This window comes from Xiphias gladius, chromosome 3 (assembly GCF_016859285.1).
Source record: "Xiphias gladius isolate SHS-SW01 ecotype Sanya breed wild chromosome 3, ASM1685928v1, whole genome shotgun sequence".
NCBI classification, from domain to species: domain Eukaryota; kingdom Metazoa; phylum Chordata; class Actinopteri; order Istiophoriformes; family Xiphiidae; genus Xiphias; species Xiphias gladius.
Genome location: NC_053402.1, coordinates 8,992,743 through 9,012,822, shown reverse-complemented (window position 1 = coordinate 9,012,822; position 20,080 = coordinate 8,992,743). Strand labels below are relative to the sequence as shown.

Here is a 20,080-nt window from a genome sequence, read left to right as displayed (position 1 = left end):
TTAGGGCAGGTCACCGGCTCAGTGGTTCCACAGGTTTACAGGTTCAAGGGGCTAAAAATGTTCTCCCAGAAGATGATTACTGGCATAAGAGTATTGTGCAATAAAACTTTTACTTTTGAAATAGTAATGATTTTAAGTAGAAATACAGTGCTATGAAACCATTCTTTTGCAGTGGCTGTCAAGTGATTTAAACCAAATTAAAGCTACATACTGTAAACTCTAATTAAGTGTTCAATGATAGTCAGGGTTCAGACTATTGCTTCACTCATTGCAGTGAATTAATTCTTGCAGTGAATAAAACTTTGATTATGGATCATGGAACACGGAATCACTCTATATCACTCTGATGAAGACCCCAAAGGCGTATGAACACTTTTTGATTTTGAAGATGTCCTAATAGAGAGATCTACAGTGTTTTCAGTGTCTAGTATATAGGACCACAGACTTTGACTTAAAAATGGTATAGAAGGTATAGTATGTCAAAGTTAATTTGTACTCTACTGTAAATAAGTACAGTTGCTCAATTACTGGACTTAATTACAACTTTCAGGTATGAGTACTTTAGTATTTCAGTTTTTCCATTTCAAGCTACTTCATAGGTCTACTTCACGAGGATGTTGTACTTTTTACTCCACGACATTTACCAGTTACTTTTCAAATTAAGATTTTAAATTTAAAAAACGTAATAAGCATATAACATAGTTTTTGATATATCTGAGTTGTAAGCAATTCCACCATGAATGAATGCATCAGAATTATCTATCAAGTCCTTTGTTTTTATATGCAGATGACAGAGCTATCTTGGTCTCTCATAGAGATGAAGTGAAGATTCAGCAGGTTTTAGTCAATGAGTTTAATAGAATAAGGAACCGGCTGTTAGTTTTCAGGCTTCTTTTACACTTAGGTAAGAGACAATCTTATTTGGATCAAAGTCTTGGCTGAGTAAGGAATCTGGGTTGGATAGATAGTGATATAGCGAGAATCAGTATTCTCAAAATACTGGGTTAACTACTTGGGCTGCATCCTTGATAAAAACCTAGGTGGTGCTTCAATGGCTTTTAAATTACTAGGCAAAGTAAATGCCAGAACTAGATGTCTAGCCAGGAAGGCAAACTTGCTGGACAGAAACAGCCTAAAGGTCTTAGCATCCTGTCTAGTCCAGTGTTATTTTGACTATAGTGTGAGTTCTTGATATAGGGCCCTTACAAAAAGGCTGAAACAGAAACTCCAAGTAGAACAAACCAAACTGGTGAAAGTCTTCCTCAGACCTGAGCCAAGGAGCCATGGCTTTTAAGATAATGGACAGAAGTGCACCCCTCTCCTTTTAAATCATTTGAAGAAGGTGGGAAAAACTCATAGTCGCAATACCAGAGCTAGTGTATCAAACTGAAATCTTCATAGATTCACGACCAGGACTTAACGTTCTATCCCTGACAAAATCTGATATGCTCTATGCTGTATATTAAAATATATTGGAGTGTTGCCAATTAACGTAAACCTAAATATATCAGTCACAGGGGCCATTTTTATATAGAAAAAGTACTTTTACTTCTTCACTTGATGTACATTTAGCTTGATAAATTTTTTCTTGTAATGGAGTATTTTTACATTGTGGTATTGATACTTTTACTAAAGGATCTGAGTATTCATCTACCACTGCTCATTTTATTATGAAATGTTAGCTCTAACTTTCTCTATAGAAATACTTGGTATACATGGTAATAATTCCTAGTTAATTTTCTTAAAGGATTGCCCCAAACAAAAATCTTTACAGTGTAGCTCACCCAGTAAAAATATTATTGACTGTGCATTTGAGGAGAATGATTTTATTGGATGTCGGTGCATTGACTCTCATTGACACTAAAATGTAAAGCATGTAACAATAACACACCATTTCATTTATCCTTAATTTAGGAAAGTCAGCAATTCATATGATTTTATTAAATGTTTCCATTATGTTTGAGTGTTTTCATAAGCATGATCTCAGGGTGGAAAAATAAGGTTCAAGAGCCCCTTTCCAGCCTTTCATCTGACATCACTTCCGATCAGCCAGTCTCTGCAGTAGGGCAATGACTGTGTCCTGTTTGGAGGAGAGCAGCTCCAGGGCTGTGGCTATCCTGCCCAGGGAATCTGCCATCCTCACCTCCCTCCTCTCACGCCTCTTCTCTCTGGCCTCAACCCTCCGGCAAGCAACTCGATCAAGGTAGGCCTGCTCCTCCTGTCGCTTCAGAATCTCCTGGCGCAAGGCGGTGCTGCTTTGCTCCTCGTTTCCTTTCTGGTTCTGTCCTTCAGTTCCTGACATGGTGGCAGCAGAAGAAGTTAGACAGGAGGACATAGCGGGTAATGAGGAGGAGAGGCCATGGAGATTCTGATTGTTGCTGACTGGCGCCGCACTAAGACAAAAAGGTATGACACCTGATGAGAAGGATGGAGCTTTACGGCTTAGGTAGCGAGATGTGTTGAGGTCCGTGTTACTGGTAGAGCCAAGGGAAGGAGAAGTTGAGGCTGTTTCTGTAAAACAAGGCGAGGAGATAAAAGATGGAGATGGCACAATGGTGCCTGGGTGAATACTGGTTGTAACAATGTCACCATTGAGGACGATCAGGGGCTTGACCTCTGGAGCATTTGGTTGGCTGATGGTTGCTGTAGTCACTGATGTCATGGCGGCAGTGCTACTGATGATTTGACTGGTGGTGGCTCCCTGACCTGACTCCACACCGCCAGTCGTAGCAAAGTCACCATGAGGGCGGATAATGGTGCTGGGCTGTGGTTTTGCAGCGATTTTTGCCAAAGGACAGGGCAGTGTAGAAACAGTGCTGCCACCTTTGTTTCTTTTGTTGTTGATGATCTGACTGCCAACAGTGTCACAGAGCGTGGCATCCATCAACTAGAGTGAGAGAAGGCCGACACAAAGAGATGCAAAGAGGACATAAATAAACAATTCAAGTTATTTGTTCCACACAGATCAGCTGACCATCAGTTGATCTCTCTCAGCACCAAGAACATACCTGTTCACATCACAGAGCAGATCATTCAAACACTAGGCTTCATATATCTAATGCTACTGCTGCGTACTGCTATTATCCAGCCAGGGGCTTTGCTCTCTGTATCATCCTTAATTTGGTATTTTTCTAACTTGACCTGAAACTTATCAAAATTGTTAGTTAAGGGTCAGTTCATGCTTTTGTAAATAATGCTCAAGTACTGTAGGAAGGTTGTTAGCCCGGCCTGCTAAGATAGCTAGTCAGCCAAACAACACTTTTGCTCGACCCTTTATGGAGTTTTATTTCTATAAAGTAAGTCAGACACGACCCTCAAAACTCTTTAGATGCAGACTATGGCATACTGCTTTGGGATGTGGAGAAACCCAAAGACAGTCCTGCAGTACCAAGTAATGGTTGTTAAACCTCGACTAGACAATACCCGTTAGGGGGCCAGGTTGGCAGTCTCTAAGTTCAAATATACCAGGCGATACTAAAAGAAGTATTCACATTTCCAGAGCTGTAAACAGACTCTACATGAACATCCAAGGGGACAGGGACTCATAACGTCCAGAACAAGAAGCAGAGAGTAATAGTCTGCCAGTGAGAGGTTTGATCAAACTAATTCCACTTTCCATACAAAACGGATGAGAAAACATCTGCATACACAGCTCTCAGAACAAACATGGTTTGCTGGTGGAAGTTGGTGTCTCCGTTAGAACTCAGACCTGATCCAGTTCCATTTCTTGACCCAGCTGCAAGTCCAAATCATCCCCAAAATTATTTATAAATTGTAAGAAATGTCTGATTAAAAAATTAAAAAAAAGGAGTTTTCATATTCGATCCAGCCGTGGGGGAAATTTTCCCTGTCTGGCATCAAAACATGTTAATGAGTGCAGTAAGGCACTCAAGCTAGCACCTATCCTCAGGTTTATTTTCTTACTATTGGACTTACATCAAAGAACTCCCAGGATGTTTTCGCGTGTCCTGTCTCCCGGCTGCGGTCTTTTACCCTTTTGTATGTGACAATAAGGTTATTCCACTTTCGGCGGATCTTTTCAACAGGAAGCACATGCCCCTTAGAAGCCATCTCCTCTTGGACGCTCTGGAAGAGCTGTGAGCGTTCCCGAGTCTCATAAAGGCCCCAGCGCCGCCCAACAGCCTCGATCAGACACAAAACGGCTTTGGAGGAGAAATCTGAGCCGGAGGGAAGCATCTTCTCTGAAGGAGCAGGTGGCATCACCGAAGCTGGGGGAGGACACAATTGAATCTGATTAAAAACATTTTTTAAATCAGAGTTTCTGTTGGGTCACTTTTTGAAGGAGATATATTGAAGAACGATACATTGATTTATAATTGAAGGCCCTTAAACCTTATCCTCTCAACCAGATTCTTATTATAAGTAATGGATCTAAAAGCAGAGTCTGAAAGGGCTGAGAAACCATCTTTTAAGTGCTTGACTTTTACAAAGGACTTCAATTTCCTAAGTATTACAAGTATTTTTTGTTATAATGACATGAAATTCTCTCATTTGAGATGCTGAAATCAGAGAACATTTTGCATTGTTTCACAATTTTTGCATGAAAACTGACAAAAATGACAAATTATCAAAATAGAGTGGCAGGAAAAAGTAAGTGAAGCCATTGGAATGACCTGTTTTTTTTTTGCATTAATCAGTCACAAAATGTGACCTGATCTTCATCTAAGTTACAAGTATAGACAAACTCCTTCAGCCAATAACACACAAACAATTATTATCTTTCATGTTTTTTATTGAACGTACCCATCAAAAATTCACAGTGCTGGTGGAAACAGTAAGCGAACCCCTCGATTTAATAACTGATCGAACCTCATTTGTCAGCAAACTAGCACTTTCAGTAGCTGCGGTTCAGACCTGCAAAACGTTCAGGAGGAATTTTGGACCAATCTTCCCACAGAACTGCTTCAGCTCAGCCATATTCTTTGGATGTTTAGTGTGAACGTCTCTCTTGAGATCATTCCAGAGCATCTCTATTGGGTCTGGGCTCTGACTGGGCCACTCCAAAAGTCAGATTTTCTTTGTATGAAGTCATTTTTTAGTAGATTTAGTAGATTGGGTGGTGCAAGCTGGCGGACAGCCACCCTGACATTATTCTGAAAGGTAGCTTAATTAACCTGGGAATTCATTTTCCCCTCAATGATGGCAAACTGTCCAGGCCCAGAAGCAGCAAGGTAGACCCAAGTCATGAAGCTCCCTCAACAGTACTTTACCGCTGGGATGATGTTTACATGTTGGTATATATTGCCCTTTTTGCACCATACATAGTGCTGCCTGTTTTTCCCAAACAACCCGACCTTAGTTTCATCACTCCACAAAACATTTTCCCAGTTGCGCTGTAGAGAGTGAAGGTCTTCTCTGGCAAGCTTCAGGTGGGCAGTGGGGTTTTTATGGAGAGCAGTGACTTCCTCTGCGGTGTCCTGCCATGGACACCAGGCACCATGATTTGCCTATGGTAGACTCATGAACAGAGATGCCTTTAAACCTTCAGTTGTTACTCCGGACTTCTTTTATACCTCACTGAGCGTTCTGCGTTGTGCCAGGTCATCTTAGCTGGATGCCACCTTCTAGGAAAAGCAACCACAGTACTAAATCCTTGGCATTCATAGACAGTTTGTGTGACTGTGTACTGGTGAGTACCTAAATTCTTTGAGATGACTTTTTAATGCTTGAGCTTTATGCAAATCAACAATTGTTGATGCTAAGTCTTCTGGGATCTAGTTTTTGTGACATCAGCAGATGCTTCTTGTGAATAGCAAACTCAAAATGTTTGGGTGCTTATTATTAAATCAAAGCAGCTGTAACCCACACCTCCAATCTGGTTTAATTGACTGGAATCCAGGCTTGCTAACCCCTGACTCCAGTTAGTCTTCTGTTAATGTCATTAGCTGAGGGGTTCACATTCTTTTCCCGATATACACTGTGATTATTTAAGCGATGCATTCAATATGGAAAAGGAAAAAAAAGATGATTTTGTTTTTATTCGTTAAAATAGATTGTGTTTGTGTCTATGGTAACCTACATGAAGAGCTGACCATATTTTAAGAAAAACTTATACATAAATGCAGGCAATTCCAAAAGTTTCACTTACTTTTTCTTGTTAAAAATGGTTGCTGACTATCCACTAATTGAGTAGTCGACTAATTGTTTCAGCTCTAGCTCACACTGACAACAATCTCGATGGTAAAAATTACCTGGAGCTATCTTCAGGTATGTTTGTCCATCCCCTGATGTGGTGAAGAAACGGTCGGTACTCACGGGATCTAATGATTAGACAATATTGTTAAGTTAAAACATGTTAAATTATAACATTACTTGTATGGAAATGAACCTTCAGATATTAAATTCCGCAGTTTCTTCAGTCTCATTTTGCACTGTAGCGAAAAACCGATTAAAGCCACGTTAAACATGATAATATATCTGCTCATCTGAGCACTCACACAGCAGTACAGAAGTAGTCGTCGTGGCTGCTTGCAGCTCTGTGTCAGCCAGCTCCTCTGCAGTCTGATCCACTCCTCCTCCCCCTCCGCCTCCCCTGCATGCAGCCGGCTCCTGACTGCCCAGAACCGGCGCAGATGTGTTTTCATCCACCGCTTCAGTTTTCACATGCGTCGCTGCGAGGTCGCTGCCGCCTCCGTGCAGATTCCCCTCCATGGCTGAAACGGGAACAAAAACATAAGCCGAACGGAGGAGAGCGGGGGGGGGGGTTTGGGCAGAGAGAGAGATCGAGCGAGAGAGAGAGCTGTGTGTTTGCGCAGGCGTTGAATTGGGAGAAAAGTTTGGAGGTCGCGGATCTCAGTCGGTGATACAGAGTTCAGCCCCGGTACTTGCCGCGAAAGTCATGGCTCCCGCGCGGCAGGTAAGTTACGCGCGCGATGGACGAACGCCACCCCCCTGTACGGTTTTCACGAGGGGCAGGGAAATGGCTGCGCTGTCCACCTCCGCCGACGGATGCGCAGAGCGGCTGCGCAGCTCCCAGCACAGATTTGCTGCTGGCGACTGTGACAGTGACGTCAGCTGACCGCACATACAGCACATATTTACCAAAAGATAAAGCTTCAAAATGACATTGGTATCAGGATTTAACCGTCATCATGCTATCAGTTTCAGAAAAGAGGACCCAAGCTTTCATTTTTGGGACTGCGATCATTTGGAATATATTCACATCATTTTGGGTCTTTCTCATCCTATTACAATTCAAAGTATAGGTCTGCTGTCCTGCTGAAAACATTAGATTTTTAATTTCATAATAATTTTCTACATAGTTTCCTGGAGAAAAAAAAACGATGTAATTTGGCACTCGTTATAGGAAATTTTCACTGAAAGAAAAGCTCTATTTAAACCCAAATTATCATTCATTCTTTATTCTATGCGCTTAATTGTTTCTTGCCTATAGACAAATCTTACATTTTTGCATGTTCAGCTGAAATGCTGTACACTGACTAAAAGAAAGCTACACCAGCAGTTGATTAGAATTAATTAAATGGAAGAATACTAACTGAGCACTGTCTCTGTTATGCCTTTAATTGGTACAAACTGAAGCGTTTTCTATTGCACACCAGGTAGACAAGTGGAGTATTTTTGGTCATGGACTTCTTTGAAACCTTACATTTATAATACTTAGTTATGACTGTGTGAGAGAATTCAACACTTTCTTTCCCTGTAGTTAGTACCAAATTACATGGAACTGATTAAGAAATGATCTGGAAGGACCTGTAAAATACCAGATTTAACTGTGGATTAGTGCTAGTCCCTCTCTTAAAAATCCAATTAGTCTCAGTGGAAGTGAAAACAAGTCAATCGATGTTTGACAATCTTTGTTTTTTTGCATCGAATATAGATTTTGTCAAGGCTATGTCATTAAGGATGTGCACAAATAAATATTTATATAAAAACAGACATCCACAAGCAACACATCAGAGAGAGCACAAGTGAATACTTTAATTATTGTGTAATAACATGGGAATCCTGATATCTTGCATGATTGAAATGCTTTAGGGAACCACATTTAGGCTTTTTGAATACATATATTCATATCAGAAAAACATGACAATAAAGAACAAGGTTGAGAGCAACTCACAAACTCTTCCAAAGTATGAAAAACCACTGAAATATGAAACCTTTGGTTATTTGTTTTTCATATCACTGAAAGAGAAATAGGTTAATATGTAGTTTTGTGAGTAAATAACTTTTGTGAGTAAATGAAACAAACAATGGGAAAAATCTATTTTTACTACATTGTAGTATCATTATGTTATATTGAAATATTAATTTGTTGAGGATGATCCAAAAATTTATATGTGTACTGTTTCCCAGCAGTGACAGTATCTGAACAGTGGGTATACTGAGACTGACTTCAATCAAACAAAATGTGGCACTTTTGTAGGGTGTGTCCTCTATATATGTATGTTAACACTTTAATTTAAAAGTTAACTTTTGCAGTGCAAAAAGTTTGCAAATGAAGTTGGATGATTTTAGAATACAGACAAGTAAAATTCCTGTAAAAGGTTATTTTTAACTAAATACAAGGGACAAGGAACAAAAATCTACCAAAACAGGCATTACTGTTGCTGTCAGTAATTACATATTTCTAACCCTTTCCCCAAGGTTACTGAGTTTGAAAACTTAACACTATTTATCTGTCTGTTCACAGATGTTGAAGACTTTCTTTAATTCTCCGTTAAATAACTCCTTCAGTCGGTCGCCAGTTGCAAGGACTTCAGGATTAGCCTGCAAAAGAACATAACAGTACTTGTAAACTATAGTATTTCCATAAAAAAATTATTCTTAACATTTGATATTAGAGATTTAGAAGTTAGCAGTTTTCCATGACATTTTCTTACTTGGTTGTATGAGGCACAGTTGGTAAAAATGAGCTGGATGTCGGACACAAACTCTCCAACCATTTGGTATTCTTTCTTCTGGAGTTTTTCTGCCACATTGCCAAACCACATCGGAGTCTGGATAACAGTGGAGTAATTTTCCAACTGTGCAAAGCAGAAATGAATGAAATGCTCAACACTCTGCAACACCTTTTTTTTTTTTTTTTTTGTTTACATCATTTTCAGACCACCACACAGTAAACAAAGAGCTGCTGTCAGTGTGATTCCTAGCCAGATTATTAAGTGCACTTTATTTGATATAAATTAAGGACTTGGTTCTGTTTTTTCATTAATAGGAATGCAATGAACAGGTGCATGGAACAGTGGAGAAAGAGACTTACATGGAGGCTTGGGTTTGAAGCAAAAGTTTGTTCCTCATCAGCACTGCACAAACACAGGAGGAGATAATGACATTCCTGTTGATGTTAAAAACAAGAAGGGCTGAGTGATGGCTGTATTACAGAGAGACAGGCATGAAGATGGACAGACATAAAGACAGGGAGACACAGAACGAGAGTCGCAGAGTGTGCTCACCAGCATGTGTTGTGATATTTGGTGGGACATGGCTGCTTTCATTTCCAGCTCATCACTGTAACGCCACTCTTGATTGGTTCGTAATACACAGAATGTACACATCCAAGGGCGTTTGTCCCTGCTCACACACACATACACACACACACACACACACACACACGCACAACACATCAATATACAGTTTATATATATCAATCTAAGTAATCTAAGTATTTTTGTTTCCATTAACCCGCTTATGTTAATAAACTCTTTTTAAAGGGCTAGTTTAACGTGAATTTAGGTACAAATTGTAAAACTCCCAATATTTACATTTCCATAGTGTGATGAAGTTTTTTTTTTTTTTTTTTAAACTGTTAAAGAAAGTAAATAAAAAATTACTTATACAAGCTCAGGATTTTATAATGCGTCATTTATTACATTCATGTGTAAACCTTGCAGAAATTGAAACTGCACTGAAAAAGGCATCTTCCGATTCTTCCGCTGCCTCCATTTTTGATGAGTACAGGAAAACAAAAATCATGTAGCTAGAATAAATTAGACTTTGAACCTGGATAAACTGATTTTTTTTTTGGCCACTGGGAGGCAACACAATAAGCTGTAAACACAACATTCACATATTATTACCATATAAAATTGATATAGCTAACGTGTTAGCAAAAAGATGTCTATTTTACTCATCAAGCAGACACTGAGCAACATTTGGAGTCGTGTTTCTGGCCACCTAATGAATGTAAGTTTAATATTCACTCTCCTTTAGCTCTATTTTTGGTCTGCAATAACTCCGGAGGGAAATATCTGGCGCTTTAGCTGCTAAGTGCTCCTCTATGGTCACAAGCTAGTCAATAACTTTGTCTGTCTGTTGTTGGCAGGTGATGTACAGTGGGTTTAGGCAGTTGAAAACAGCTGCCTGATATGGCTGGAAAAAAGGCCGATGAGAGCAGTGACAGTGAACCGAAAAAGCATCGTTGTGGGCACTTAAAACCAAAACAGTGAGCTAAAAAATGCTAAATTGATCAGTAAAGCTCAAGAAAATTGCTGAGTTGGGTGATAATTTTCTGTTGGTTAGTCACTCTGAACACCACCTTTCACATTACGCAAAGTCATGTGATCCATTGTTCATATAAAAATATTGATTATTGCAGCTTTAAATGACCGAATTAAGTAATTTAAACCTGTAAGTAGGGAGCCCTGTTTTCACCAAATAAAGTAGATCAGCATGCATTACAATGTGTACAGTATTAAAGGCAGGTACTGAAGACACACACAGGTTGAAATAATAGAAAATCTCATTCACCTTTGCTAAAACAATTAACACTAAAAAACACCAAAATAATAGCACGTTAGAAAGAAACAAAGTAGCAAAACAAATGTTGTTTATGTCCTGGTTGGCTCCTATTTTGAATCAAGCTCACCCCAAAATGCATTTATCTACATGAGGCAGGTGACATTTCTGGTGGAAAGAGCGAGGGCAGTGATCACACAGCACCAGCTCTGCTTCTTCTTCACTTTTACAGATCCAACACTCATCATCGTTTTTCTGATTCTCCTGCCAAGACACACAGTACATGACAGCAATTCTGTTTACAGACAGTACAATTGTATGTTGCATCTTTCTTCACTAGTGCTGGATCACTGAAAAAAAAAAAAGTTCCTTGTTTATAAAAATCTAAGCTTGATTCTCTTTTCACACCCCAGAAGGTGCAGCATTGTACTGTAGCTCATTGTGAGAGACACAGGTTTTGTGCATTGTTCACGCAGAGCAAAAGTCAATGTAGGGTGAGGAAATTCTGATTGTCTGAAACTGACTGATCAACGAACTTACCAGGTCTTCATGATCTGGTCCGCATAGGCTGCAAGTACACAGCAGTGAGTGGATCCTCAAGATTTCTGCCTGAAATAGATAAATCAACATTGTCTTCCTCTTTGTTTCATAGTTGAGATCTTTTTAAGCCGAAATACAATCCCGAGGCTCTCCCATTACCTCCCTGCATACAGTTGCCTTATTTTTAGAGCTGAAACACAATTTCAAGAACTGGTATCATTAATGCCATAGTTGACCTATTCTGTGTCTACACATTTCTTTGCCCTCTACTCTTTCCAAATTTCTTTATGTTTGTTTCAGAATCAGATGCCAGTCCTTCCCCACTCTCTGAATCTAATAACCTCACATTTTGTTTATTTGTCACTACTTGTGCCAACCAGTTTAGACTGATTGGAGTCTAAGATGGGGTAGATTTCCTTCTGCTGTTTAGTATCATACTGTCATGTCTTTTTTTTAGATTATTTCTGCATGTATATGGCTTCTGGAGGTGATTCTGGAATGCATCTTATGGTACATTTGGTGAAAGTGTTTATGAAACTTTAGTGTGGTTTTGTAGCAACAGTAACTTCTTTAGAACAAAATCCAATTAAAGCACATTTAGTCCTAAGACTTAATGAGTTCTGCATTGACAAAAGTCACATTAAAATTATAATCCTTAAAATTTTCATGAAATCAACCCCCATTTTTTCTGCAATAGCCATTCAATGTATTTACAATCTGTAATTATTTCTCTACATAGTTTTTATTTGTAGTGGTGGAGTCCACCATTACCTTGCTGGATTCAAGATGCATGTAAACATTCTCACTACACCCCACCATATTAATTTACTGCTAATGCAAACTGAACATTTCCCACTGCTGCTGTTTGACATTAAAAGTGTTCAAACGTATGAAACGCGCAGTGGCTTTTATTATGAAGCCGCCACGGGAAATGCAATATGTTTGTTCATGTGCTTGGTGCAAACTGTTATCATTCACCAAAAATGTGTCTACACACAACGGTCATTCTCAGCATTGGGATAATTTTTAATTTTGAAAGCAGGTAATGGAACAAGAAGGAGCAGCCACAGTCAGCTGTTAGATGAAGAGCTGCAGGCTGTTGCCTGCACATCTCCCTCTCCTCAGCAAAGTAACCAACATTACTATTCCACATGCCTCCATCGTGTGCAGCGTGAAATTTGTCATGTTTATCACCTTCTTTATTAAATCGTGAATTTGTTTGGCTACGCTGTAAACGGATACACCAGTTGCCCTTCTCTTGTATTTCTGACCAAGCAGCTACTCAAGGAGTGTTTGCTTCAGTCTGAAACCATGCATGCTGTTGCCAAAGTAACCACAGGTGACACCGAATCAACCAGCACTGGAATCCTAAGGACTATAACTTTTAAGTTTAATTATCACCTCTTTCTCTCTCAGATTACATCACACAAACAGACAAAGATGCACAATTAACAATTCAATATGCTCTCAGTGGTCTGTGATGACGCCACCCTGACCATGGTTACCTTTATGAGGACATTCAGTGGTTTTCCTTCCCACTTGATGTCTTTCTTCCAGGTGGCGTCTCTCTGACTTGATACTTCCTTCACAAACTCCATGGGGCTCAACCAGCTCGTCTCAGTACGAATACTCTTCCCATTAGTCCCTGGCGGGGGAAGAAAGATTGGAGGGGACAGCTTTTGCTGAGTTTGGTTGGTTTAGTTCACAGCATTACACTTGTCACAGCTTTTTTTAGCCATGCTAGCAGCACGACTGTAGGGATGGCAATGTTCAGTAACTGTTATATGGATTACCATTAGAATTTGTACAGACACTGATGGTTCCCAAAGGATGAATTCTAATTACTTTAGGGATCACCTGGCTTTTCCGCCATCATGAGGTCGACATTTATGGTAAACATTACCTGATCCAAAACGTTTTTTGTGTAAGGTCCCAGCTACATCTCCACATGTAACTTTGAACACTGTCATGCTACTCTCACTGTCGGCTTCTGGCTGCTGCTCAGTCTGTTCCTCAGACTCTCCGAATCCTTCTGCAGTGGACATATGTTGAGCGTATGATTAACATAACCATGATTCTGGGAGAGGATACACATCTAGAGTTACTTTTTTTAATGCTGGCATAAATGTCCTTTGTGTAATCCAGGACCTGTGATATCTTCTGAATTTTTTTGGTCGCCAGAGGAAACCTGGTCCTCCTGGTTTTCCAGCTCATCCTTCTCATCCCCATTTTCATCTTCTACTTCTTCTTCGTCAGACACTAAGCAAAGGAGAGGTTAATTTTATTTCATTTTACCTTTTCATGCACACACCAATCGATTCTTCTACATTAGCAAATAAGAAGCTCCCACTGCCTGTTTTTTTCGCTCAAATATGTAAATCTGAAGCTCAAAATTTCATATATCCCAAATTGGGAAGATTTTTAGAAATTGAAGATTTTTAAAAATTGGCTGCTATGGCTGCCTGTTTGTCTCTAATGATAACTTTACATTTTAATCTTTTAATATTTTATGTGAGGTAACAGATGCTCTTATAATAGCTTGTGGGGATGCAGTGTTCACTCAGCTATCAAAAATACTCCATGTATACTCCTACAGTTTCCTAAAATCAGTGTATTGCACTAATACAACAAACCTGTGATGACTTGATCAGATGGGAACAGGGACCTCTTGGCCTAAGAGGAAGAAAAAGGAGGGGAATGGCCCAGATCAGAATGACTAAAAACAAGATGATACATTACTGAGTCAGAATTTAGTTATTTATTTATGTATTTTCACCAGCTTTGGTTCCTTTCTAGGCCCTCCCCTGTAACTTGCTGATTTCAGGTGCCCTTCCTGAAGCGAAATTTAAAAAAATGAATAAATAAATAAAATGATTCTCACAACAAACTGTGTGTGAAGTGATCCGTGTATATCCTAAAATTTAAGCTACTTTTCAACAAACCATTATAAGTTTTCCCAGGGGGATGCCCATACATTGAATGCTCAACTTCCGGTTCTTTGAGCTCCTCTTCCTTGCAAACTTCTCAAATTTATTGGGAGTAGACCACTTTTGCTGGAACAAAATGCACTTCTTCCCTGAAACAGGCAGGGGATCGGGGATGTGTTAATGTCAACCACAAATCATCTGCTGCGACGACCAATATAGGTCACCATCTTTTAACGGCCCGAAGTTTAATCTTTGCATGTATTTATATTTAAAATTCCATCCAGTAAAATACAATCAATGATCTTCAAGCCAAATAACTGATCTCAATTAACATTTTTCCTGTGTGTTTTTTTTTTTTTTTGGTCCTTTTTAGATCAGGCAATGACAACAGTATTCCTTTTTCAATCACTTTAGTGAATGAGCTTTATTTTGTCTCTCTGACCTTTAGCCAGTCTGTCTCTGCTCAGTATCCCCTCTTCATGTCCACATTTCACGGGCAGCAGGGTCTTATAAATGGGCCAGGTCCAAAAGTCACTCTTCTCTCCCTTCTTTAAGGGAGAAGCTGGGAAATTTTGAAAATATATTTAGATAAACAAACATAACAAACTAGCATGGCACTCAGTAGAGCACAGACCTCCCCAAGTCCAATGTCAAACAACATAAACCAGATTTCAGAGAAAAAAAAAAAAAAAAATCAAATTCATAGTAATTACCCTGACATTTGGACTGAATAACAAAATGCAACAGAGAAACATAATTTGCAAAGTTATAGTGCACTTTGCGGCAGTCAAACTTTCAGGTAATGTTCAGTCATGTTTACAGAAGTAAAGCATAAGCGAAAAGAGACTTACAGAAACATATTTTCTTGGACTTTTTCCTCCGACCTGCAGTCAGCTCAGATGATGGACCGGGCTGCTGCTCCTCATCGTCGTACACGCTTCTACTTTTTTGTTTCCTCTTCTTTTTCACTGAGTTAACTTGCTTCACCTCTTCCGTTTCATCTTCTGAAAGCTCTTTCCTTTTCCTTATTTGTGTCTCTTCCCTTGCCACCTTCTCGGGCAGTTGTGTGTCAAAATGCAAGGACGCTGCAATTAATTAAAGGCCAAGTATATAGTGAATATCAGGTCGTGGTCAAACAACTTTCTTTAGGTCTTGTGGTCAGTGAAAGAATGATGAAAGAACAAGGCTTATTCTAAGGGGGGTCACAACAAATTTTTATTTGATTTAGGTTTTTTACTGTTTACTGCACTTTGAAGTTAGTTGATAAATAAAAACTATTCATGGTATTATTTTTGGGAGAATTCTCACTTTACTTTTAGTGCCTAAAACTTTGGCACAGTACTGTACATACATATATGTTCTAATCCATAGTGATGGTGAGGAGAGCGTCAACATTAATTTACAGCTAATGTGCAAGTGAAGATCAGGGTTCTGCGCAGCTCCACAGTTTTGTATTGATTCAGATTTTAAAGTGGAGTTTTATTAATCTGAAGCATGTTTCAATTGGGAATACTTTAAAACTTTTGCATACTCTTCTTTCTATTAATTTGTCAGAGACCGTAAGCAGAATCGCATTCATTTACACGCTGATGGCCATAAAATAGTTAGTCTCACCGTCCACGAGGCTTTGGCGCAGCTGTCGCAGGATTGGGTAGAGGGTCATCATGGTCTCCTTGAAGACACATCTCCAGAACACATGGATGTGCTGGGATTGCTCTCTCTCAAACCAGTCCAAAATATCATAAAGGGCTATCTTCATGCTTTCCTTACTCTTCACGCGACTCACCTTCTGCACACAATCGAAAGTAAAGGGAAAATTAGGGTTGGATGATAGGACCCAAACTGTACGTCACTGATCAATTGTCACGATTAATTCAATAATGATACAGGTAATAATAAACTTTTTCAATACATCGGTGCATATTTTGTGATTTCTTCTGATTTTTGTGTAGATTAATGTAACCAGTATAACAGTGAGATCAGACTTGTGGACTGACTGGTTGAACTCTTAGTTTCATGTCAGTCATATTTGTAACTAAGAAATGTAGAGAAATTTAATGAAAACTGTGATACGAGTAAACTTGGATTGCTGAAACATTCATAATGTCAGTAATCTGATCAATTCTGCTGATTTTCCAGCGCCACTGAAAAAAGTCAGAGAGAAGTAAATCAATATTAAGTACAACAGGAAGTTGATATTCAATTTAGAGAGAATAGAATGATTAGAAAATGTATCACATTTTGCAAAAGATCCAATATTTCCTCATGATTCTCTGGGCTACATTTTCCTCTTTAAAAATAATTCTTTGCCTCTCTATAGAAGCAAGGCTGAGACTGTGTGTGATTACAAAGTTCATGTTCGCCATCTAATATGGTGAGATCATGAATTTATGTTGGTGTGAGCTATTCCTTTACACAACAGACCTGTGGTTTTTGAGGCCTGTTGGTTTTTTCTATGATTGCGATTTCAAGTTAATAAAACAAATGTATGTGAACACTTTTCTTAAGTTAAATGGTACAAACTGTATACAGTTCAATAAAAATAGATTATATGAAATTCGTAGGATATTGGCAAGGCTGGATTACCAACAGGGCACAGTAGACTCGGGCCTGAAGGCTTCAGGTTCACTGTGGTAGTTTGTGGTATTTTAATTCATTTAAAATGTTTCTCAATACTGCTTTAAACAGTAAAGCATATTATAAACTAGAATAATAAGGACCTTAAGGTTGCTCTAATCAGTATTTTAATATTAACAATGGATCAAAAGAGCAAAGTCTAATGTGGACACATTTGACATTTTAGTTCCTCTCAGCTCTACAGAGCATTTAAGCGTCTTTCAGCTCATTGTTTTGGTTTTCTGGCCCGCACTGTTACTGTTTTGGGCCTCACTATGTTGTTTTCAGCCACAGCAGGCACCTGTTTTCAGCTAAAAACATTTTTTGGGCGTACATCTAGGTGGCCAGAAACACACATCCAAATGAATGGTATTGTGGCTGTGTACCTGCTGGATGTGGCACGAAGGATTGCTAACAAGTCCGCCATATCAATTTAGGCGACAGTGAAGTATGTCAATACTGTGTTTACAGCTTGTTTTCACTGCGCCAAAGTGGCCCAAAAATCTGTTATCACAGATTTAATCTGTCCCGTATAAATCTGGCCCTTTGCAAACCTCCTCCCCCTATACCTTTTTTTTGGGGGGGGGGGCTTTGGGAAACCGAAAAATCCAACATTCACACCCTCACTGACTGGCTAGTTGTGCCGAGGTGAGAGAGAGGAGCGGGGGTTTGAGCGTCTCTCTAGCTCTCTCTTTGCATCACTTCTGTTTTAGTATCCGGCCCTTAGACAGCACCTACACCTTGACACCCCATCTTCCCGAGTTAAAATCCAATTTTGGGCCTTTATTGTTTTAGCATGGCGAATTTTGGCACTAATTACTGCTACCAAATAACTTGTGAATTGATACGCTATTTCTTATCTTTTACGACTACTACATACAAGACGCACAGAGGTGATCTTTTTGTGTCCCAGGGCCCCTTTGCGGGTCAGTCCGGCCCTGGCTATTGCTGAGTTTCACTGTTAAACTGAGGCGAAATCCCGTGACCCTCGGGACACAACTCACCCACGCTCCCTGTGTGCGAGGAGGGCAGTAACAAACGCGGAACGCTTCCACTCCTGCACCTAACCTTGTATCTGTCGTCCGGGATGAGGTCGTAATCCTTGAGCTGGCTGAGAAATGTGCGCGGCTTTTTGATGCAGGACATTTCTGTTTTGTGACAGTGGAAAAACCGCAGCAGCGCCTCAGACTCCAGACAATCAATCGGGTCCATCGGTGGCCTGTGCTACAAAACACACACACACACACACACACACACACACACACACACACACACACACACACACACACACACACACACACACACACACACACACACACACACACACAAAGAAAAAGACTGCGAATGAGCGACAAGATGTTGACGGTCTATCAGAAATCATAACATGCATAAGGTATCAGATTTACATAGAGGCGGAAGTTCCAACAAGTTTGATCAAAGCTTCTCTTGTGGCTCTGCCCACAAATGTGTTCTCGGTTCCTGCTTCCACTGACGTTTGGAAAGCGAAAGCAGTTTTTTCCCTTTCTTTTCTGTTGTTGTTGTGTTGGTAAATCGCAGTTCTGGCGGTAGGGGGCACTGCTGTACAGCTTCTTGGTGCCCTCCCTCACTTTAACTTGCCCCGAGTGTGATGTGGAGACTCGGAGACTCGAAGCCTCCGGAGAACATGCACTGAGGAGACATCTTGTGTAAAATATTCATACATCCATAGATTACTATTGAAGGAGCAGATTTAATTTAAAGAACTTCTAAACAATTAATTAAAAAAAAAAAAAGTGGGGGAGAACCCACGATCATTCACAAATTATTAACATGTCTGGAGGGGATCTTTAGGTTTAAATGGTGTCATTATCATCCTCATCCTTTCATTTCATCTAGAAAGTTAATCATCTCCACCAGTTCATTCTTTTTATGATAACAGCAGGTAATCCACATGTTTTATGGACCCATATACAGTTAGGTGCATAAGTATTTGGACAGTGACGCAATTTTCGTAGTTTTGCCGCTCTACACCACCACAATGGATTTGAAGCAAAGCCATCAAGATGTGATTGAAGTTTAGACTTTCAGCTTCAATTCAAGGGGTTTCACAAAAATATCACATGAATAGTTTAGGATTTAAAGCCATTTTTACACATAGTTCCTCATTTTCAGAGGCTCAAAAGTAATTGGAGAGTTGACTAACAATCAGTTTCATGGCCAGGTGTGGCCTGTTCCCCTATTAATTCATGACAAATTGAGCAGATAAAAGGTCTGGAGTTGATTCCAAGTGTTGAATTTACATTTGGTAGCTGTTCATGGAAACTCTCATCATGTGGTCCAAAGAAATGTAAATGCAAATGGAGGAGGCCATCATTAGGCTGAAAAAACAAAACAAACCTATTAGACAGATAGCAGAACCTTTAGGAGTGGCCAAATCAACAATTTCGTTCCTTCTTAAAAGAAGGAACACACTGGTGAGCTTATCAACAGCAAGAGGCTGAATTCTTTCCTTGGTGAAGAAAAACCCCTTCACAACATCTATCCATGTCAAGAACAGTCTTGAGGAGGTGGGCGTATCATTTTCAAAGCCCACAATCAAGAGACATCTTCATGAATGTAAATACAGAGGGTTTACCACAAGGTGCGAACCACTGGTAACACCCAAGAACAGAAAGGCCAGATTAGACTTTGCCAGAAAAAATCTAAAAAAGCCTGTCCAGTTCTGGAACAAGATTTTGTGGACAGATGAAACCAAGATTAACTTGTACCAGAATGATGAGAAGAGAAGAGTATGGAGAAGGAAAGGTATGGTGTGTACGGGGCTATGGTATCAGCTCAGATTCAGCCAAATGCTGCAAAACTGATAGGATGGTTCTTCACAGCACAGATGGATAATGACCCAAAACATACTGCGAAAGCAACCCAAGAGCTTCTCAATGCAAAGAAATGGAATATTCTTCAATGTCCAAGTCAGTCGCATGACCTCAACTCAACTGAGCATGCTTTCACTTATTGAAGACAAAACTGAGGGTAGAAAGACCAACAAACAAGCAGCAACTGAGGGCAGCTTCACTAAAGGCCTGGCAAAGCATCTCAGGGGAGGAAACTCAGCATTTTGTGACACCCATGGGTTCCAGACTTCAGGCAGTCGTTGAATGCAAAGGGTTTTCATCCAAGTATTACAAATAATCCTTATGTTTACAATTATGTTGATTTATCCAATTACGTTTGAGCTTTTGAAAATGAGGGACTGTAAAAATGGCTGTTATTCCTAAATGGTTCATGCGATATTTTTGAAACCT

General features: G+C 39.7%; 2 protein-coding genes across 6 annotated transcripts; both read right to left on the bottom strand.

Annotated features, from left to right (window-relative positions):
• Nucleotides 1–1,810: 1,810 nt before the first annotated feature.
• LOC120804916 lies at nucleotides 1,811–6,971 on the bottom strand. Of its 2 annotated transcripts, XM_040154655.1 has the most exons (5): nucleotides 6,459–6,971; nucleotides 6,213–6,281; nucleotides 3,937–4,229; nucleotides 2,590–2,887; nucleotides 1,811–2,511 (listed from the first exon to the last, which is right to left on the bottom strand). In XM_040154655.1, exons 1-5 carry the CDS (start codon nucleotides 6,670–6,672, stop codon nucleotides 2,036–2,038), a joined length of 1,350 nt encoding a protein of 449 aa, XP_040010589.1. In that variant the 5' UTR covers nucleotides 6,673–6,971; the 3' UTR covers nucleotides 1,811–2,035. The 2 variants fall into 2 exon arrangements, with proteins under 2 accessions (XP_040010589.1, XP_040010580.1); XM_040154646.1 differs by having other exon boundaries at nucleotides 1,894–2,887.
• A 955-nt stretch (nucleotides 6,972–7,926) lies between these two features.
• On the bottom strand, nucleotides 7,927–18,777 carry LOC120788349 (nuclear body protein SP140-like protein). Of its 4 annotated transcripts, none has more exons than XM_040124099.1 (17): nucleotides 18,206–18,777; nucleotides 17,868–18,023; nucleotides 15,798–15,972; nucleotides 15,035–15,268; nucleotides 14,626–14,745; nucleotides 14,199–14,332; nucleotides 14,033–14,089; nucleotides 13,890–13,929; nucleotides 13,405–13,515; nucleotides 13,160–13,288; nucleotides 12,762–12,901; nucleotides 11,257–11,325; nucleotides 10,847–10,980; nucleotides 9,435–9,552; nucleotides 9,242–9,316; nucleotides 8,862–9,005; nucleotides 7,927–8,748 (listed from the first exon to the last, which is right to left on the bottom strand). In XM_040124099.1, the coding sequence occupies exons 2-17, from the start codon at nucleotides 18,009–18,011 to the stop codon at nucleotides 8,650–8,652; spliced, it is 1,923 nt and encodes a 640-aa protein (XP_039980033.1). In that variant the 5' UTR covers nucleotides 18,012–18,023; nucleotides 18,206–18,777; the 3' UTR covers nucleotides 7,927–8,649. The 4 variants fall into 4 exon arrangements, with proteins under 4 accessions (XP_039980033.1, XP_039980034.1, XP_039980032.1 ...); XM_040124100.1 differs by having other exon boundaries at nucleotides 17,804–18,018; XM_040124098.1 differs by having other exon boundaries at nucleotides 17,868–18,018.
• Between the last annotated feature and the right edge of the window lie 1,303 nt (nucleotides 18,778–20,080).